At 36.5% G+C, this 21,730-nt stretch overlaps 1 protein-coding gene across 5 annotated transcripts in view; it reads left to right on the top strand.

Annotated features, from left to right (window-relative positions):
- Vgll3 (vestigial like family member 3) overlaps nt 1–21,178 on the top strand; it is a 46,766-nt gene extending 25,588 nt beyond the window's left edge. For all 5 annotated transcript variants that reach the window (XM_028892674.2, XM_028892672.2, XM_028892675.2 and 2 more), the window contains exon 4: nt 15,423–21,178. In XM_028892674.2, the coding sequence (XP_028748507.1) occupies nt 15,423–15,466 (44 nt within the window). In that variant the 3' untranslated portion in view covers nt 15,467–21,178. The remainder of the gene's footprint in view (nt 1–15,422) is intronic.
- The last annotated feature ends 552 nt before the right edge of the window (nt 21,179–21,730 follow it).

The following is a 21,730-nucleotide window of genomic DNA, read 5'->3' as shown; positions in this document are numbered from 1 at the left end:
TATCATGTTCACATGGTGGTAGGACCGTGTTAGCCTTGTAGCTGCTTTTATATGACACCAATCCCATTCACAAGGGAGTTTCCTTCTTGATGTAATGGACTCATCTCCTAATACTATTACTTTGGGGATTTGGATTTCAGTACATTAATCTGAAGAGAACATAAACATTCTATTAGTGCCAGTGAAACGATAATTACAGCTGCGATTCTATTTTGCAGAATGTAGAGAAATTAAGGGGCTCTAAGGAGGAGGATTGAATTTGATATAATGTTGACTGACAAAGGAATTTCAAAGCATTGTATACAGTATAATTGGAGGGTTGATACAATTTTTTATGTGTAGGTACCAATAAAAACGTTTCATGTTTTTCTGGGTCTCTTACCCCTTTCACTACTACTTGGCTCTCCTTTGGTGGCACTCAAACAACTATAGAGAAAGCCTAAGGGAGGATGTCATCACTCAGATTTTCTGGAAATTTGAGTAGCTCCAACTTGTTAAAGGGGATTGCCTCTGCAAGTTAGTGGATATCCCGAGTATGGAGACAGAGTGCCTACTTTTCTAACTCAGCCTGGTCTACAAAATAAAACAAGGTGGACATCGAGCAAGGTGCCTCTGCTTTGTCATCTATAAAATATATAGCATTATTTTGAGGGGAGAACAAGTCAGTTCAGTAAGAACGGTGCTAGCACATAGAGGGTACTCTGTACTTTCTATTTATGTATGACCAAACTTGCTTTTTAACTTTAAAAGTTATTGTGCAGTTATAATTTAGAATAACATATGCTCTATTTTAGTGTGTATGACTCAGTGGTTTTCAGTTATTCACCATCTTGTGTAATAATCTGCAATGTCTAGTTCCAGAACATTCCATCACCTCAGTAAGGAACTGTTTGCTTGTTAGAGTTTACACTCTTCTTCCTCCTACTCTCCATTATTGGTCACTGTTCACTTACTTGATAACCGCTACAGAGTCTCACCCCTTTCTGTTCACTGAAGAGAAATAGAATCCTACAATATGTGCTTTCTCTCACTTAACCTGGTGGCTTCAAGTGTCATCCATCCATCTTATGTGTGAATAGAATTCCATTCTTTCCAGGAGTTGAGCTTACTTCATTGAATGACAGGGTCATATTTTTATTTTCCCGTTCATTAGTTGGTAGATGTTTTTTTTGTTTTGTTTTGTTTTTTTCGAGACAGGGTTTCTCTGTGTAGCTTTGCGCCTTTCCTGGAGCTCACTTGTAGCCAGGCTGCCTCGAACTCACAGAGATCCGCCTGGCTCTGCCTCCCGAGTGCTGGGATTAAAGGCGTGCGCCACCACCGCCCGGCGTAGTTGGTAGATGTTTGATGTATCCTACATTTGATTTAATATGATTAATACTGCTGTGAGTTATCCTGTACAAATGTTCGTATGAATATATTTTTAAAATATCTTGAGTATATCTTGTGATATTGAGAAAACCTCACTTAAAATTTTTTATGTGCTTCTGTATTTGTGGGGTTTAAAAATAATTTACTATATTTGAAATAATTTTTGTTTCCAACTGTTCCTCAGTTTTTAAGTTAACTATAGCATACAATAGTAGAGTTCTGAGGTTGGTAGATAACGTTATTCCCTAAGAAGGCAATGAGGTGACCCCATATTTTCTGAAGGAATGGACTACCCTGCGTGCTGTCACTTGTGCACACAATTTCAAGTTCTCAAAGCTAGAGTTGTGTACACCACGTATCCTTGAAGTTTGCGCTGCTGTCATGCTTAGCTTGCTTTCGGGCCACTGTTGTCTCTGTTGAACAGGTTTTACATACATACACACTGATACAATCACCACTCACCTGTGTCTGCCCTCTTTACAGAAATCCCCACCTTTACCCAAAGCCTGTTATCATAAATCTCACATTAGCCTTTTTCCTTTTGATTGGCAGTTTAGACACTGGGTTTGGCAAGTCCTGTGGACCAGTACTTCCAAAGTGTGGATTTGCCTGAAAACAAGATCTATGGTCAAATGAAGTTTTGGACACAGGATACTTTGTAACTCTCTTAGCAATCACCATTAATTTCAGCATTTTGAAAGCTTTTATTTATTCTTCAGCAAGTGCAAATTTTAAGTTTTTTGCAGGAGAAGATTTTCACACTTTGTGTTTTTAGGACCATACTGTGTTTTAAGCACACTTTTCTCTGAATGTATTTTGAAAATTTCACTTACCTTAACTTTTTCCTCATAAGAAACCTTAGTTTTCAATTTTCGTGAATAATGATCAGCTTACACTAAGCTCCATATTATATCCATATTATCTGAAGATAATATGGAGAATGATAAGATCAAGAGAGGATAGGAGGGTGAACTTCAAGCAAACTCAGAGTTGTTGGCCTGGGTTTCTGTATGTAAGGAGGAGTTAAATGTGGGAGTGTTTGCAACTGTGTGCATTGTATTTTTTATTAGACATAGATAAGATAGGATGTCACAGAGTAATACTCATAGGCTCACCTTTTACTGGTCACAATGATTCTCATAGTTCAGTGCAATCCTGACATTTGAATTTACAGTTTTTGTTCGTAATTTACCTAATGTAAGATGTATAATCTTGCAATTCTCAGTCATTCTCTGTTAACTTTCCAAATAAAGCTTTGCTAATGAGGCTTCTTTACTAAAATACACAGCTAACTTCATTTGTAGCTTTCACATCCTTCACTACATTTGAACTTAACACAACTAGAAGGAGTTTTACTTTGTGATGTAGCTTCTCTATAAACACAAGCTGTTCCTGGCGTCAGCTTGTATTCATCTGGAGATCCACAGATTTATTTCTCTTACAAGATCTCATGTTATTTCTGCTACAAGTTTGTTATGATTTTGTTTTTTCTGGTGATGAATGTCATAATGCCTTATATAAGTGTGTGTGTGTGTGTGTGTGTGTGTGTGTGTGAACATGATCAAAAATTGAAATTCAAAGGAAAATAAAGAACATTTTGTACTAAATCATATTTTCATAACAAAACATGTTGATATTATTCTGACTTCTTAAAAATACATCTAAAGATCATTAGATATAAATTTATATAAATTACTACTAAATATTTGGAGTCGGTGAGAGAATCTTTAGTTGAGCCTTCCCCAAAATATAATGATAGCTAAAATATGGTTCATCTCTCACTAACCAAGTTATATATCTTCAGATTTCCAAATTAAGATTGTGTGTCATAAGGCAGGGTTTTTGTTTGTTTGTTTGTTTGTTTTGTTTTTGTTTTGGCCAGGTAGAGAAACAGAATTTTTCTAGATATTAGAGACATAGATTACTTGAGAAATGAAGGCTGTAAAGTTTCCACAAGCACAGAAAACTACATTTCTATGACTCCATCAAGATATTAAAGGATAAACTAGATTATTTCTGAAAGAAGCTTTCTTGAGCCCAGTGTGATGAGTCATTTGGGTAAAGGCAGCTTACCTGAGTCTGATGATCTGAGTTGGATCCCCATGGCCAACATGATGGAAGGACTCTATCAACTCCTCAAAGTCTGTTTACCTCTGCATATGACATGCATTCTCTGCTGCTCTCTTTTGGTCTCCATGGGCACTGCACCCACATGTACAAACCCACATGCAGCCATACATGTATACACATAAAGAATGCATCTGCCAGGTGCATGTCTTTAATCCCAGCACTCCGGAGGCAAAGCTCGTGGATCTCTGTGAGTTTGAAACTAGCTTCATCTACATGGTACACTCCAGGTCACCCAGGGCTACAAAATGAGCCCTGTCTCAAGGACAAATTAGTTCAAAAAAAGAAATAATTTCTTTGAGAACATAAATTTTCAAAGGATAGGTATTGAGTAACACTGGAAAACAGTAGACAATGTCTTTATTTGTCTATTTATTTCTCTTTAGAGGTACTACAGCTCATAAAATATACAAGCACAGTCACATTAGTTTTCTGAAATTTTTATGAAGTTTGATGACAAAATTCTAATTTAAGATGAATTTTGTAATCTGAATATCTAATGAAAGTGGGTCTTGTCCACAAATGATGAAATGTCTTTTAATATAATTCAGGTTGGAATTATTGTTGCTCAAAATTGTAATATGCTGGAACTCTGGGAAGAACTCAGTAACAAACTATGTGTTGAGTGTGTGTAAAACCCTAGGTTCAATACCTAATGTGTCCTCCCAATCCTCCAGTCCTGCTTTGAATTGCTACTTAATGTATAGTGTTCCCTTTTAATAGGCTACACTATGTGCCTGGTTAAGATTCTGGTAGTCAGTACTACAAGGCTGCTTTGCAATGGAATGGATTGGTGAAGCATTTCTTTGTTTTCATAAAAGACAGAAAACTATAAAATCATTTATAAGAACAAATGAAAAAAACTTCTGTCTATTGAAGAAAATTAGGGATCAGGTTGCATTTTTCTTTTTCCAATTCATTCTGTAAATTTCGTATCTGTAGATTACATCCTGAAATCTGTGCCTGCTTGTTGGCAATTGGTAGTCATGTGCTAGCAGAACTAGGCTACAAAGATTGGATAAATGTTTTCTATATGACTTAGTGATTACTCCTAGCCATATTATTAACTCTAATTCAGTTGTAAATTAGCTAATTTATATCTAGTGACTTTTTAAAAACCATTCTCATTCATAAAAAGAATTAAAGCAAACCAAGCATTACTCATCCATGACCCTTGAATATTTATTGATATCATAGTGGCTCAATTTAAGGCTTTACAGTAAAGGAGGGATATTACTAGTTTGGAGAGGAATTGTCAAAGAGCCACATGAGTAACAGGCACTATAATTCAATTAAAACACAGAGGCACTGTGATATTTTCACCCTAGAGCATAGAAAGCAAGGAGACAAATATTGTAGATGTTTTATTCAAAGTATTCACTCTATTTCACCTCTTCCCACAAAACGTGTATTAACCATCTGGATTCTGGATGATTAGAAATTTATTGACATTTTTGTTGACAGTTATGATAATTTTTATAAACAATTAGAAATTTTGAAAGTGTCTTCAGTATTTGTATCAAAAGTATAGAAGCTATTTCTAAATATTCTATTTCAGCATAGAGAATGCATAAACCAAATTCTGATGTTGAAGCCAACCCTAGGACTGTATGATTTTTCAATGGCAATAATACTGCTCACTAGTGAGTACTGGGATAGTAACATTTTGCTTCTTCCTTTTTTTCTGACCTGACCCAATTGTGAAAGTCAGTGACTCAGCGAACATGGTAATGTTTCTGGATGGAGAATTGTGATATGAAATGAACTGCTCTATGTAATAAAGACTTGTATCAAAGATGAAACACTTCAAACCAAAAAATTCACACTGAATGTGTGAGTCATCTTGAGAAGTTGATGCAAGCTTGCAATACTTCTATCACATTGGGGCTATCTAACTAAATCTGTTTATATTCTAGAAAATTAGCTGTGATGTTTATTAGCCAAATTCATCAAAAGTAGGAAGAAGTGAATTTTTTTTATTGATTGAGCTGAAAATGGAAATGGTGAGACAAAAAAAAGGAAAAGAAACAAAAGAATTTGAGAGGTTATCAGTGCATACATTTTAAGAGAGTTTTCTTTTTTTTTTTTTTTTGGTTTTTCGAGACAGGGTTTCTCTGTGTAGCTTTGCACCTTTCCTGGAGCTCACTTGGTAGCCCAGGCTGGCCTCGAACTCACAGAGATCCGCCTGGCTCTGCCTCCCGAGTGCTGGGATTAAAGGTGTGCACCACCACCGCCGGGCAAGAGAGTTTTAAGATATGGCTTTTTCCTGTACTCTACACTCTACATATAGACTGAAGGAATGAACACACTGGTCTCATCAATATGCACTTGTGTACAATGAGGATATTTATCCTATGTATTCATAAAGCTCAAAAATTGTATGTGTAGCAAGAAAGTTAGTCTATGAATTAAACTCAAAACAATCCCACTGGTTAACAGTGTTCTTTGAAAGTGTTAACTTTGTGTCCATTGATCCATTTTCCACCTTAACATTAATTTTGTAATTGAGTTTCAAAACTCATTCACCTTAAGGATTGCTGTGTAAATTGCATAGCATCACTTGCTTTTGAAACATAATTTCTCAAAGCTACAAGCAAAATTAGTCACTACTATCTTTTTACCTTTTTATTATTAAAAAATTCTTGCTTGCTTAAATAATTATACATATCTACAGATTGCAATATGATATTTTGACAGGCAAGCAACATTCACTAATCAATCATGAAATTATTTTATCAATTCTGTATGTTTAGAAACTCTTCAAATGTTTTTGTAAGGCAGTGTTTTCTACTAGCTGCAGCTGGGAATTTGGGAACTTTTCAAATAATATTATTGGTTCTTTGGGGAAATCTTTTCTTCACCAAAAAGAAGCTGTGTAGGAAAAAAAAAAACACCAACCAAACAAAAACAAACAAACAAACAAACAAACCCAGATGATGATTCATGACTTTCAGTGGAGAACGTGCAGACACTGAAATGTGTTTCATGGGTCAGGGTTTTTGAGTATCAGCAAATAATCCTTTCACGATTGTTCTGCTGTGTGAATAGCTTGCATTAGAAACCATCTAAAGGAACAGCTCGAATGAAGAAATCTGTTTCAGAATTCATTCTCAGCCAATTTTGCATCAGCTTTCAAGTAGGCTGCAAGGATTCTGGGAAAGAATTCTCCGTGGCCTGAGGAATTTACAGTTATCTTTATTCCCTTTCAGGCTGCTGTACTTTCCTCTTATTGTTCTATTTATCAACAATATAAGGTTTCACAAACAGTTGTCTGTGGCCAATATGTTCTGAATTCCTTGGTGAAAGGATGACATGCCAAAAAAAGTCTTGCAAAGGACTGATGAGAGGCAAAATGTGCCATTTTTTTCTTGTGGATACAACCTGATATGTGAGAAAGTTGAGTTCATTTTTTTTTTTAAACCACAGGCATGTGTTCTAAAGTGTATTTCATGCTGGCTTTGCTTGTGAATATCAAGTGGCACCTAGCATCTTTAGTATCACTGAAGCCCTATCTACATTTACTAGGATTGAATAGACTTTTCTGGAACATGTCAGAGAGCAAGTTTGCATCCAGGTCACAAGGCAACAGAAAACCCCACTGATGTCACAACAGGAATTTATACACATTCAGGGCATCCTACGGTCGAGTCTCTTCTAATACATTTTGCTTCAATGGAGAGATTGATGACTTAAGCCAAATTCATATTAAAATATGCTGGTATTTAAGCAGTTTTGAAGTCATTTTTAAATTTGGAATCTTTTAATAATTCATATTCCCAGATATAAGTGTTCTCTTTTGGGGGAGTGGGGGCCTCGGGCAATGGTCTCAGATTAGCTCTTTCTCTGGTTGGATGATCTATTTTCTGAATCGTAAAACTGTCATGGCATAACCTAGAAATCTCTTTAAAGATGCATATTTGGCTGCATGTGCATGTGTTATCCAACAGATGTCTGGATAGTTAGAATCTCTTGAGAGCATTATAATGTGTGGTTTTAGTTACAATAAGTGATCCAAACTTTTTCCTCTCTTTGGTCTTGCTTTTCTCAGTTCTGAGAGAAAGTCTGTAGCTTGTAGGGAATTTACAAAAGAATATATTTCATTTCTTTCTTTCTTTGTTAATTTTTATCCCTATGTTTAAGATGTCTTCCTATCTGTGTTTGAAATGAGTTTCCTGAATGGGTAAGCAGTGTCTACATTCCCTATCTTGCCCATGATCCTACAATCTTACCACCCAGGAGGTGCTCAGTCACACTGACATTCAGGCATAGAACTCAGTATATGCCCATTATGATAATTAAAAAAAAAAAAAGAAAGAAAGAGACTACCAGTCACTGTGTATAGTTTACATCAGCCACAGGTTCAGTTTTGTAGCGATTGTCTCATATCTGTAATGCTGTCAGTACCTGCCAGATGCCCATCCAGGTGGACACAGAACAGATGCCAAAGGCAAAGGCTGGAGGCCCCTGTGCAGCAGGGTCTGTGGTTTTGGAGCAAGGAAGGCTCTAAGAGTGGAGGCTGACTACTGTGGCTTGTTGTCTGGGCCTGGGAAAACAAGAGCAATTGGAAACACCTGGCAGTAAACGGCTTTGTCACCCACAGTATTTGCCTCAGGTGTACAGGTGCGGCCCTTCCTACCACAACGTAGTGAATTATTGTCTAAAAGCAACTTTGAGTTTGGTGGGGTTTACATTTCTACTCTTCTTTTGAATCTGAACTTAAAGACATTTTGACAAGTTCAGGCAGTTTTCACCTCATTGTCCCTGACAGTACTGTTTCTGTGGAGATTTTTAAGCAGGTTGTAAATGTGCCTCCAGAAAATATCTCTATAAGTAGAAAGGTCTCCTTTCACTAGTAAGTCCTTTACGTCCATAGTGAGCTATCATTCATTGTTCATGTGCAAGAGTTGTAATACTGAGTTGATAAATGTTATTGAAATGTCATATGGAATGAATTTAACTTTATATCTGGTTCAAGAATGCATCTTTTATGTATTAAGTACGGAGTTAAATCATCAAATAGACAAAAATACTTATAACATATGAGAAAAAGTACTCTTATCTAATGCTCAAAAAGCACATAATAATCAAGGAGAACTTTAATCTTTGAAAAGCACAAAATTTGATTAAAGATAAAATGGTGAGAAAGTCATAATCACGTGGTGTCCATATTCATTAACAGTGAAATAATGTATACAATTAGACTTGCTAAATCTATAATAATAATTATAAAAATAAATTAAATATTTAAAAAGTGAGTGTTATAATCATCTTGAGCACATTTGGACACCACAATTAAATATGCAATTATAAGTGTCTGTATATGTGGTTTCAGCAATAATACAAGTAAGTTTTCAAAAAGAAGTTTGTAACTCCTAAAGAACTCATGCCGATAGCAAACATATTCATGCTTATGTATATGTTTATGTAAATGCATGTGCATATGTGTATGTATGTCCATTTGCACTCAAATGATATATATCTGCAGAGGATTGTCTCACTAAAGAATAATTGCTAGGAAGCCTCCCAAAGGAATAAAGTAAAGGTACATATGCAGTTTCCCAAAGATAATGCTGCTGTGATCTGCTCTTCAGTATAAAGACTGGTGATTACTCACAGATCTAAACATACCTTAAAGATATTGAGCACAATGGTGGAATAAACTATTACTTAGACCTTTTACTCTCTAAATACTATTGATCATAGTTTTAAAAATAAGAATTCTGAGATGCGCTGAGATTTAAGTGATTTGTTTAAGAAGTTATAAAAGATGTATGGTGATTATACTTCATCTGTTTTGATATCCACCTGAAATCACATTACAGTTCACCAGATGGGTAGCTTTTGCTTGTATTCTCCATCCCTCCTCAAAGTTAATAGTAAGGTGCTATGTTCACATGGATCTTATTTAGGAAGCTTTAACTTACATTTAACCTGATTACCCCAGCCTCAGGCAAGCAGATGCAGTTGTATTATCATTTGCAGTGCTAATTTTATAAAGTCATAGAAATGCATATGACTGTCTCTTGAATGTCTCTGTAGTCATTTGTCATTTTGTCAAGTGGGTGCAAGTTGGATATTTGGCACAGCATCCAACACAGTGTTGTATGCATTTAAGTTTGTAATATGTACTATTTACTTTTAGCATAGCAGAGCTGGGTATTTATTTTAGTTTTGAATACAGGAATAAGTTGCCAGCTTGTTAATCTAATAGCAAGTGTCATTATTATGTAAATGACTTGCATGTAACCCCTTAAAGTCTGTGAGATGAACAGTTTATACTTACTAATTACTTTGTTTCCTTTTAAGGTCATAATATTTCATCCCCACTCTTGTGTTTTATATATATAATTTCTCTCCTTATTTCAATAGTATGTTTTCCATTGTATAGTTACTTCTTTTATCTCTAGCAAAAACAACAACAAAAAATTGGAAACTTTTTTTTTTTTATTTAAAGAGGTGTGGTGGATAGCATTTTCAAATGATCATGCTTCCTTATACATTGAACATGTTCATCTAGCGGGATATGACTGGCAACCAGAGAGTTCCCCAAACCCAGCTCTGCAGCAGTGTGGAATGCTCACTTCAGTTTATTATTTATGACATCTTCCTAATAGCAGAAAAATGATATCTTCTTTTGTCCAGCTCTTCTTTTAAATATTTTGTTAATTCTTTGATACTTTCATACATTGTATTTTGATCATATTCATTTCCCTCCTCCAACTCCTTCAAGGTCCATACCTCATTTAGTACCCACCCAACTTTGTGTTCTCATTTTTAAAAATCCTATCAAGTCCTATTTTACCTTTACACTCCTCAGAATATGGGCATCCTCTGGAGTGTGTTAGACCTACCAAGGGACACACCATTAAAGAAAGCTAACTCTTCATGCTGCTATCAATCGCCAGTAGCTCCTCAGCTAGGGGTGGAACTTTGTGCCCACCTCCAACCTCCATGCTGGATAGTCTAGCTATTCTTTAATTAATCTAGTGATTTGCCATTGCTCCCACTTTGAAACAAAAAGCCCGTTTACAGTTGAAACTTTTCAAGTTATTCTTTCATTCTCTCCATGGGATTTAGCTCTTAGTTCTAGACAGTTATGCAAACACCTAATTAGTAGTTTGCAATCTGCCTTTTGGTGTTGCTGTTTCATTCCTGTTCTACCCCTGATTTCAAATCTTTCCCTCCTCTCCCCTGTTCTTTATGCATTCTCTACTGCTTATTAAACTTGGCAGCAAACTCATCTTTGCAGTTGTGATCCCTCCAAGATGCTCATCCAGAGTTGCCCATGCCACCTTTTCCACTGTGGGGTGCAGATGTTCCTGTAAACTTAACAGAATCCTCACTGAGCCAATTCCTGTGTCCCCCATGGGAGTTTTTGGGAGCTTCAGTATATTTTCACAAAATTCTTTGGAGTTGAAAGAAGTTAGGGAGGGTGAAGACTTTAGACTTCTCATGTTTACCTACAGATAGTTGCTATTCTGATTCTTATGTCCACAGCCTTTGCCAGATACCATCCAACCTGTGAAACTGTTGCCTCTTGAAATTTAGAGTATGACTTTCCCCCCAGGGGTGGGAAAGTTGGTCCCAGTAACATCCTTGTAAGATTCAGTCAGTGCTGTGATCTGGATGTTGGTGTCCTCTCCAAAGTTTGTGTTGAAATCCTGACTTCTATGTTGTTGGTATTAAGTGAGGCCTTTGGAGGATGAGATAAGTGACAGGGGCCGAGTCCTTAGGAATGGGATCCATTCTCTTCTGAAGGGCTTGAGAAAACACACACACACACACACACACACACACACACACACACACACTTCCCCTTTAGGATACAGTGAGAAGGAACCACTATGAACCAGGAAGCAAACTTTCATCCAACACAGAGTCTTCTGGTGTCTTGATCTTAGATCTGAGCCTCTAGAATGCTATTGGAGCAACCTCTGCTGTCAATCAGCTTCCCGGTTTGCAGCATTTGTTTCAAGACCCTGAGCAGACAGACTTCCAGACTCACAGACGTTGAAATGAAAGCAAACTGTGATCCTCTACCGTGACCATTTTTCTCTCCCGTCCTAATTACTCCAAGTTTGTTTGCTTGGGTATGGATATTTTCTTCTCTTCTGTGGTGATCAGGTGGTGTTGGTGTTGGAACTGAAATGAGGAAATGTGTTTCTGAGCTTTTAGTTTCTTTCAGGCTCTTTTCCTAAGTACATCTCCCATTCAGTCTCCAAAGTCAATAATGTGATATTTTGTTTCCTTGTTTACTTCTGATTTATAATAAACAAGCAAAAGGCCATGAATCAAATGTCCTTTATTTTGAAAAAGTTCACACTAGGGAAGTGGATGGGTCTGGAGCAATTACATTACAAATAAACACAGAAGAGTCCATTAGTTGATGTGACATAGCCTATTATACCAATGTAATGGTCTAAAGCAAAACCGACTATAATGTAATTCTTTATTATGTTTGAGAAACAAACATCAAGTTAATGTAGTTGTTAAAAAGAGATTCATCCTAGTCTTGATATCGGTTCAGAAAAAATGTGGTATATGTATATTTAAAGAGTTGAAAGGGGATTATAAAAATCGCTTAGCATTTTGTGTTCTTATTTTGTGAGACGCTATTTACTTAGGAGTTAGGTTGAGTGTGGGTACTGTCATACTGCCAATACTTACAACCAACACCATTCATATAAGGTGCACATATATGCTGTCATTAAGACTATCGTCTCTGACATCAGAATGCCTCTTTACTAACCTGCCTCTGCCATCGCTTCCCCTGATTTCTACAATCTTGTTGAGTAAGATGCATATCAAAGCATGACTGAGTCGTTTCATGTAAAATACCTAGCACAGAGCTTGGCATATGCAAATCCTAAGAATGTTAGCTAGCCTTGTCCTCATGCTTTTCATTCTCCTTCCTACAAAAATAGCCTATGGACTGAAGAATAAAACCAAAGTAGAATTGATATCACAAGGAAAATAAACCTGGGGATTCCTGATAGCCAGTGGAAGTTTCAGTGTAGATGTAACCAACTGTCTTATTAAATAAGAAACACAGAACCAATGTAAAAGAGAAAGCCAAGAGGTCAGAGCTCAGAGCTAAAATCTCACCCTTCCTCCTGTCGTGATTCCAGCTTTCCAAAAGAGAGCTATTTCCCTGTGTGTAAGTCGTTTCATAGTCATTCTGCCTTCTCATTGGTTGTAAACCCAAACACGTGACTGCCTCGTCACTGTCTGTATGTACAGCCCCCCAGGTCTTAAAGGCATATGTCTCCAATGCTGGCTGTATCCCTGAACACACAGAGATCTATGGGATTAAAGGCGTGCGCCACCACCTCCACACTCTGTCTATGGCTCTAATAGCTCTGACCCCCGGGCAACTTTATTTATTAACATACAATCAAAATCACATTTCAGTACAATTAGAATACCACCACATTTCAGAATGTGTTAGGACCTAATTTTCTATAGATTTGATTGGAATTGGACAAGCAAAGGGAGTCCAAATAGGAGCAAAGATTGTAGCTTGCAAGAAGTTTTGGAAAATGGTGGTACATATGTAGACCACCTAAGGATCATAATTAACAACTTTGTCTCCCTTCATTTTGTTGGGTAAAAACTAAGTGACTGGTTCTTAAGTATCCTGAATCACCTCCTGCAATCGTCTTTACTAGAAAAATGGCAGTCCTGCATTTATGATGCAATCAATGTATTAGTAAGGTCTTTTCTCACTGTTCTTTTTAAAATTATATTTATTTTGAAATTTACAGAAAATTATGCGTGGAAATTAAAGCAAAGATTTTATTTATGTCTTTCCACCAAGAAGAAGCTAAACCATCAGGATCCAATAGCTGTTTAATGCCTGTGAGGTTATAGATGAATTGGCAGATGGACTGGTTTTTTTTTAAACTATACTCTGGAGTGACATTGACACATGGAATCAAACATGGAAGAGATGCATTTATAATGAGAGAATGATTTCTGCTATTCTGGCTGAAAATTTGGGGTCCATCTTAAGTAATACCATACTTAGCTGTGACAAAATGCTCACATGATCTGAAGGAGTCATATATCTTTGCACATCAAACTAGGAATTGCCTTGATTTTAAAAGGAAAAAAAGTCAAACCATTTGATGATTACAATGGTATTCATGACTTGTAGTGCTGACATTCTATAGATTGATGCAGTCTTCAGCTGGAAATACTGTGTCACCTCGAAGATGAGAAGTACTAATAATGAAAAAAATATTCATGTAGTCAGCAAATTGTCAGTAAAGGTGGCTTAGATTATACAAGTCACCCCACAGAGACTACGTCAGGTTGCAAATTATTCTACCCACAGTTATTTGAAAATGAGTAAAGCAAACAAGTGTCGTGATACATTCCTGATCCTTTATTTTTCTTCCTTTCCCCTCACCATCTTTTTTATCCTCCTCTTCCCTTTTTGGAAACTGGAGTAGACATTCTGCCCTAGGTGAAATGCCAGTAATCTTAGAAAATAATAGACCATTCTTTTGAAACCCATGTTGCCTTTAGTCCATACTCTAGTGCTTTCTTCTGGGTAGACTGGTCCTTGCAATTCTGATGTGCTTCCTGTGTTCCTTCTATTTATTCTCCGTCATATTATGTTGTTGTCTTAATATCTGCATCCAATGACAGTGTTTGTAATGATATCATTATTTGATAAAAAAAAATTCCTTGATATTTGGAAGGACAAGAAATACTGTTATAGTAACAATCAAAATGTAAAACTATCCTTTTTTGATTTTTTTTTAGATTTCTAATATTCAACAAAGACTGATACCACTTTTAAATAAAGGGTCAGGAAAAAAGCCTAATATCCTGACACCCATATAACAATTGTCATATCTTCCTACCCACACTTGGAGGCCTCACTTTACATTTTGATATTTGGTTCTGAATGACTGAAGAATTCATCAAGAGTGTTTACCCTTCCAAATTATATGCCTCTGATATAAAAATAAAGGAAACTGAAAGCTGTGGTAGACATAACTGACTGTGGTAATTGTTTCAATATATATATGTATGTAAAAATATTTTAATATGTGCATTCAATATCTATGTGTGTGTTTATCAGTAACATCTCAAAAAAAAGCAAGGAGTATCTACCAAAACTAAAACTTGACTTCAGGTGGGTTTGAGGGACAATTCTTCTGCAAACTGCCTGTATCAGAAATGAGTTAAATGACTGTAGTAGACCTAAGTCAGAATCACATTTTATATATACCCTCTTTAATCAACTTTCTATTTTACCTATCAGTTGTACGTTAGATGTGTTTACACATCCGTTTTATACTTAATTTAATCTCATTTGATTGCAATGTCCCTCAGGCTTTCCTGAGCCCACTTTGAATTCATGATGAGAAAGATGTTAAAAGAAGGAAATTAATAAATATAATATCGGTCTGTACTAGTCACAATATGGCCTACTAGCTTATCAATAGTGCTAAACTCCATGTTTAATCATATTTAACCACTTGCTGTGATTTTAATGATGCTCCTCTGAATGAAATACATTTTAAAACAACTGAATATATTAGTCCACAAGTCTAATTGCTGGAAGTTTTAACTGAAGCATTGTTCAAATGTTCAAGTTGTTTATGTCTGTTTTCTTTTACACTATCATCTCCTCTTAAAGTTAAGGTACAATTTCCAATTTTAATGCACTCCTAATCCAAGAAAATAAAAAATAAAACACAGCAAAGAATTTCTATTGTATTAAAAGCATTGTTCTAGTACAGCATTCTTCTCATATTCTGTGTTCCTTTTTAGAGACCAGGTTATCCTTTGGTCATTTCTCATGATTGCCAGGATTTCACTTTCTGTAGTCAGTGTATTGTAGGTCATGAGCATTTGTGACTGCTACATGTGTATGCTTGTTCTTCATCATTTTCCATTCTCATCATTTTTAGGTCTTCAGCATCAGGACAAGAGCAAAGAATCAGCTTGGTACTGAAGCATGGTATTAGCAGACCCTGTTGCAGCCTGAATCCCAGGTCCCACTGGGAAAAGATGCCATGGGGATTTCCTATCCAGCAATGGGACACAGGAAGCATGGATGGAGAAGAGGACATATGAGGCCATTGTCTTTCCATTTGAACCTTTTCTGGAGAAAACAGAGTGGGTCCTAGTCATTGAGGAGAAGCATTTTGTCTGTTTTCCCTCATCTGAGCCTTTGTCAGCTGTGCGACGTCTCATTACTCACCTTTTACCAGTACGTTGGGTAGTTTTTGTTTGTTTCTTCTTTTTTCTTTTGGAACCAGCCGCCTTGTCAAAAGATGAGCCACCAAAGGAAAATGCTCATTCTTTCAGGAAAACCATTTTGTAGCTCTCTCTTCATCTATTTTTTTTTGTAGAAATACAGAAACTTTGGTTGAGCATGGAGGGGATATTTTGGAGGGATGTAATTTTTTTTTAAATATTGTAACAGTTGTTGAGTTCTGTTTAAAGAACTTGCTCTCAGAAAAGCACTGGCCAAAACGTGTTGAAGCACAGATCTTCCAAGTGTCGGTGATGCGCTGGGTCTGTGCTTCCGAGGGTACCTCAAGGGTTTCAGCCTGTAACAGGGGCACTGCCATAGACAAACCAGTGCAGCAATGCATTTATATTGAATCTCAGTGAAGATTTAATTCCATGCTATCTCCCTTAGTTTGCAGACACATATGTGCAGCTTGAAAAGGCACTTTCTTTGGAAGGGCCACAAATGATAGGGTATTTTATTACTTTGATGTCTCCCAAAGAGTTCTAGGAGGTTGGCTAACAAGAAAGTTTAGGTTAATGAACTCAAACTTTACAGTCCATCCCATCTTAATAATTTAGAATAGAGGTTATGCATAGCTCAACACAGGAAAGACAATGCATTTAGCCATGATACCTGTGGATACCAGTAACTGATTTTTTCTAATTTCTAACCACTCATTCGTGGAAGTTTTGGAAGTCATACTTTGAATGAATTCATTTCCTGGAATGAATTCAAATGAGCCATATTAGGAGAGGATGTAGACATGTGACAAAGTGCTGACTGTCCCTCACCATTGTGACCTGACAAGTCATGTATTCTGTATGTAATGTTATAATTGGAGGATTTGGCAATATTTTAATTTTCTTCTAAGTGTAATTAGTTTCTCAAAAATTACAGAAAAGTAAAAGGGGCAATAGATGTAAGTTTATACTTTAATTACAGAAACTGGATTAGAAAGGGGAAGCTTGAGGAGTGAGCCTCGCATGGCACACAGATAAAAAGAAAGTGATGTTGGGATTAACCTTAAGAGATTCAGCCAAGGTTGGGATTAAGAAGGAGTGCTGATTACCAAATCAAAGACACAGTCTGTTCTTCCTTTCAGTTGCTCCCAGCCATCGTTGACATTGGAAGTGATTGTAGTGCTGATGCTCTCATTTGATAATGTTCCACAAATTTCCCCATCTCTCTCAACCCACACGAAACAGAATGTTGAGAAACGTGCTCCTTTCTGGTTTTAATTGAGTACGTCATGGGTGTGAATACTTTACACATTAACGACCAAACAAGCGGTTCGGCAGAATTCTCACAGCTCGTTTCCTGACATTTTCCTTGGCTGTATCGGGGACATTAGTTTCTCCTCCAGCTGTGTTTGCATTATAAACCCATGTCCTTGCTTGTCTCCATAGACTCCATCGTTTCTTCATCTTGATTTTACTTAACACAGTCTTCATATTTTTCCCAATATAGTCTAGACTCATGGCACCTTCCACTCGCTGGTATATAAACTTAAATTTCCAGACAGTGGCCTAATTAAATTCTGTGCATTTTTATCTGGACTTTGATAACAAAAATTGTTTTATTTGTTATCTGCACAAATATGTGGACCACAGAGTTGAATGAATCTGTCAAATTCATTTTGGCTTGAGTCCTCCTAAGTTTTGAGAACCAAGTTCTCAGCAACTCCCGCGGGGAGAATCACTGGCTGTTATCTGGTCTTGCCTTCGAACATACTGACTTACACTGCAGTCTCTTAGAACAGTGCCACAGTGAGAACTCAAAGAGCTTCTTCTGTTGGCTATTCCAAGTTGAGATGAGGCTGAGAGAGCCAACTCTCTGCTTCTTTCTTTGCCATCAAATTAGATTGAAAGAGAAAACAGGTAATTTAGTGATTTTGCTCTTATCGCCTCATAACTACAGGCAACACATTTGGCATGAGGCCTAAGGAAAATGAAAAATCTGACTTCTATTGCACGCAACATAGACATATGCTCTTCCTTAGAGAACAAGCATGGGTATCAATGGTACACTGTCATCAAAGGAATACATCAAAATCTAGTAAAAGGAGAGGTAACCTGTCTACTGTCCAGCATCACTCAATGTTTTGACATTACTGTAACAAGCAGAAATAATAAAGGGAGCTAAAACATAGCATAATAAATAATCTGAATTCATGTGCATGTAAAGTGCTATTACACTCTGGACCTGGATTTCTCACTTCAGAGTATGACTGCTATATTGCAGGGTGGGTACCACCTGCCACACTCACTTCATTAGATCCACCACCTGCCTCACTCACTTCATTAGATCCACCACCTGCCACACTCACTTCATTAGATCCACTCTTCCTCTGCCTGTTTTACAGTGTCAATTTCTTTCAGTCTGTCTGAAAACCTATAAACTTGACACTGGAAAACTTTATAATTCTGTATGTAATCTATTATTCCACCAATGGACTATCTAAAGTAAGAAACAGCATAGTGTTGACTATCAGAGTCCACACAGGATATTTGATCTTTCCTTGTGAATTTGTAAAGAACTTCTAATGTTTAGATTCTAAACATTTTTATAAATCAAGAAAGTTAGCTAACTTTTCAAATTTTTCTCTTAGCCACTTCTTTTTAAAATTTGCATTATCCTAACTCCCCAAAATAGTTATATTGCCCCCAAAATACTGAAGAATACATTCCTTGATTTTGGAGGATTAAAAGAATATTCTAGAGGATGCCTATATGAGCTTGTCATTTATTTTACAAATAGTGTTTGTCCATTTCTAAGCTTGCAGAATATGAGAAAGGAAGCAGCTTTAGGCTCACTATGTGACTGACAGGGGTAGCTGTAATTCAAGTGACAGGGACTACATTTTTATAAATTGATTTCTGTCCCGTGTGAAGTAGTGTTTGCTGAACTAGCCAGTGGGAGTGGCAGTAGTGATGGACAAGGCAGGGACACATGTTTTGACTGATAGGAGAGGAGGGGAACAGGAGGGTTAGTGTAAGCTTGGTTCTTCATTGAATGCTGACTTAGCCATGGTTTATTGTGTGATTTGGAACTTCATTTATTTACCTCATGATAAAAATGGGATAATCCTACCTAATAAGAAAGACTGTGAAAGTTTGAAAACATACAGATGTACCTGACTTACAGTATAGATGTTCAAATAACTCACAGCCTCCACAAATGACCATCAGTTCAACAAGTTGCTTATTAAATTGAACTCACAAATATCCTTTTTTCTTCATGTTGCATAGTCATTCTTCAGCAGCCAAATAAACCAGTGACGGCTTTTCTGTAAGGAGTCATTGCAAAGAGAATGCATCTCTCTCATCTTATGGTGTGTGTGTGGGGGGGCGGAGTATTAACTTCTTAATTGACTCTGAGTTTTTAACATGGTGTTTCTGAAGGAAAGTTAATTCAACATTTAGTGGTATGCAGGCTGAGTCTGAGTCATATTCATTCACAACTCTATACATTGCTGTCTCTGAAGTTAGGAGGACGGTGTCATCAAGCCACCTAACTTTGTATTTGACAGATATACATTGTGTTTCCGTGGCACCGGACTAAGAATGTTCCTTTTCAGCTCCCCCTCCCCCTTGTTTTGACTTGCCTGGGAGGAAAAGTTGCACAATATGGTGGAAAAAAAAATCGCTTGCATGGAAAGGGAGGGGGAAGCACCCCCTTTACGATCTCAGTCAGCGGATTTACTCTATTTGAGAAAAAAAAAAAAAAGAAACAACTTTATTGGAAGCAGATGTCGACACTGTGTCGGTTATTGAAGATGGAAAGAGTTCACTCAATCGCTGCAGTTACAAAGGGGTATTGATGGCAGGCAGGGTTCCTGTGATGGATCTCCTTCCCAGCTGTGGCAGGACAGCAGAAGCTATATGGAACCCAAACTGAAGTCAGCCTGGGATATCAATGTGTAAGAGACACCGAGGACTAAGCTTGTTTGGTGTCTTTTTTTTTTTTTTAACCCTCTCCTGCAGAGTGCATAATGGACATCTTTCAGATAATATTAAGGCAAGAGGGACAAGTGAAAACCAAATCTCTTTAAAAAAAAAAAATCTCCAGTTTGAGGAATCCTTTAAATCCACCATCCCAACGTGAAACCTTTGATGAAAATGATTTCAGAAAGAATAGGCTAACACTTGTGTCACAAACTAGCTGAAACTCATATATAAACTATAAAAGAAGGATGGCTTTCGTGTTTGGGGGATGAATGGAGCCAGCCAGGCAAGCTCAGTTTCGAGAGCTTCACAATGCTAATTGCCATGGTCACGTAGTCATGGCAGTAGGTCACAGGTCAGACTTGTAGAATATTGCATAGCATTTTTACTCTTAGTGCTTTCTGGGAATTTTTAAACTATAAAATTAGTCATTATAGTTAAATGTCTTAACTTTTAAATTTCTGTTATGAGCTTTTATTTGCTTGAAACATTTTGTGATGTGAAGTGATTAATCAAGGAAATATTCTTGAAGTTTTGACCAGTTTATATTGATCCAATGACATTTTCTACATTTGCCTTTTAAACTACAAGGAATTATAATAGATTTAAATGTAATTTACCAATTTTGTTGTGTTGTGTAAGTCAACAGGGACACCTGCTCTACTAGAAAGGGCCACACCAGCCCCAATAAGTTTCTTTTTGAATGATTTCTGACTACTAAATTTTAGCCTAAGATTAGTTCCTTTAGAATATAAAATTCTTAATTAGGTTTTCTTCCTTTTTACCTAAGATGTGAACTTTTCTCTTTATACAATAGAGGTAGATTTTGTTTTGTTTTGTTTTGTTCTGTGCTGTGGCTAGAGCCAAAGGTAATGATTTGTACACTCTTGGTTTCATGTGTAGGAGATGTATACTTGTGGACATCCTATCCGATTTACAAACACTATTCCATATAGGTATTTTTCAAGATGTATGATGTAGGGAAACCTTCATGTGAGTTCTTGGTTTCATTTTAAAATGCATATATTTAAAGGGAAACATGGATTCCTTTTGTTTTCATTGTGTACAGCTAGGTAAGGTGAAATGCTTTTGTAAAGAGAAAGATACACAATATGATAAACTTTATATTTATCACTCAATAAGGTAAACTGAAAACTAATAATAGGACTCATATCTTACAGCATTGACATACAGTGAGATTCCAGGTTTGTTAGTTCTGTGAGAAATCACCACACCTTGATTTCACATGTCCAGAAAGGGAAGTCGAGTAATCTCTACTATGCTGTCATTGTTAACTAATGAATAATGTATATCTCTTAAATCTTGACTTTATTATTGTAAAATCATGTGATTTTTTTATTGTTATACTTCAAAAGCAGGACTCCTGTCTGTGTCACTCATATAAAATCATGGAAACCTTTGTAAGAGAAAACAGATGTCATTTTCTGTAATTTGCTCAATAAATAATTTAATGTGACTTTAATGATTGGGTCTGCACTTCTAGTAACTAAACCTGCTTCCTCTGTGTTTAAAATACTTGTAGATATCATTTGAAAATCACATCTTAGATTTTATAAACTATGAGGTTAATTTCCAGAGCCATGACATTTATTTGTTACAGTTTGGAGTGGATTAGGAAACAGATGTTTATAATGGAAGAGCAAGTGAAATGGATTAATGACATAACAGCAGGAGTCTTGAGAAGTTTTTCAGTATGATGCTTCTAAGGTATTTGTTTGACCCTTTGGGGAACATGTCCTTACAATTTTATCTCCACATTTGTCAGCATAGAATTTTCTATAAGCAATATCAAAAGACAAATCAACAACAAACAAGGGAACTTTTGTGCAATTGACTGATGTGAAAGAAGTGGCCCTGGAGAAGATGTTTTTAAGAGTTTCTATTATGAAGGAATAATACTCACTACGTAGACTCTCTTTTTTTCTTATTAATTGTTCTTTAATATGGAAATGTGAATTTGGAAAGCAGTCTTAAATCAGAATATCCTCCAGCAATGCAGGTGAAATAACTTGGC

This window comes from Peromyscus leucopus, chromosome 12, assembly GCF_004664715.2.
Source record: "Peromyscus leucopus breed LL Stock chromosome 12, UCI_PerLeu_2.1, whole genome shotgun sequence".
In the NCBI taxonomy this organism is placed as follows: Eukaryota; Metazoa; Chordata; class Mammalia; order Rodentia; family Cricetidae; genus Peromyscus; species Peromyscus leucopus.
Note: the sequence above shows the minus strand (reverse complement) of the source record. Positions and strands in the feature narration are given on the sequence as shown.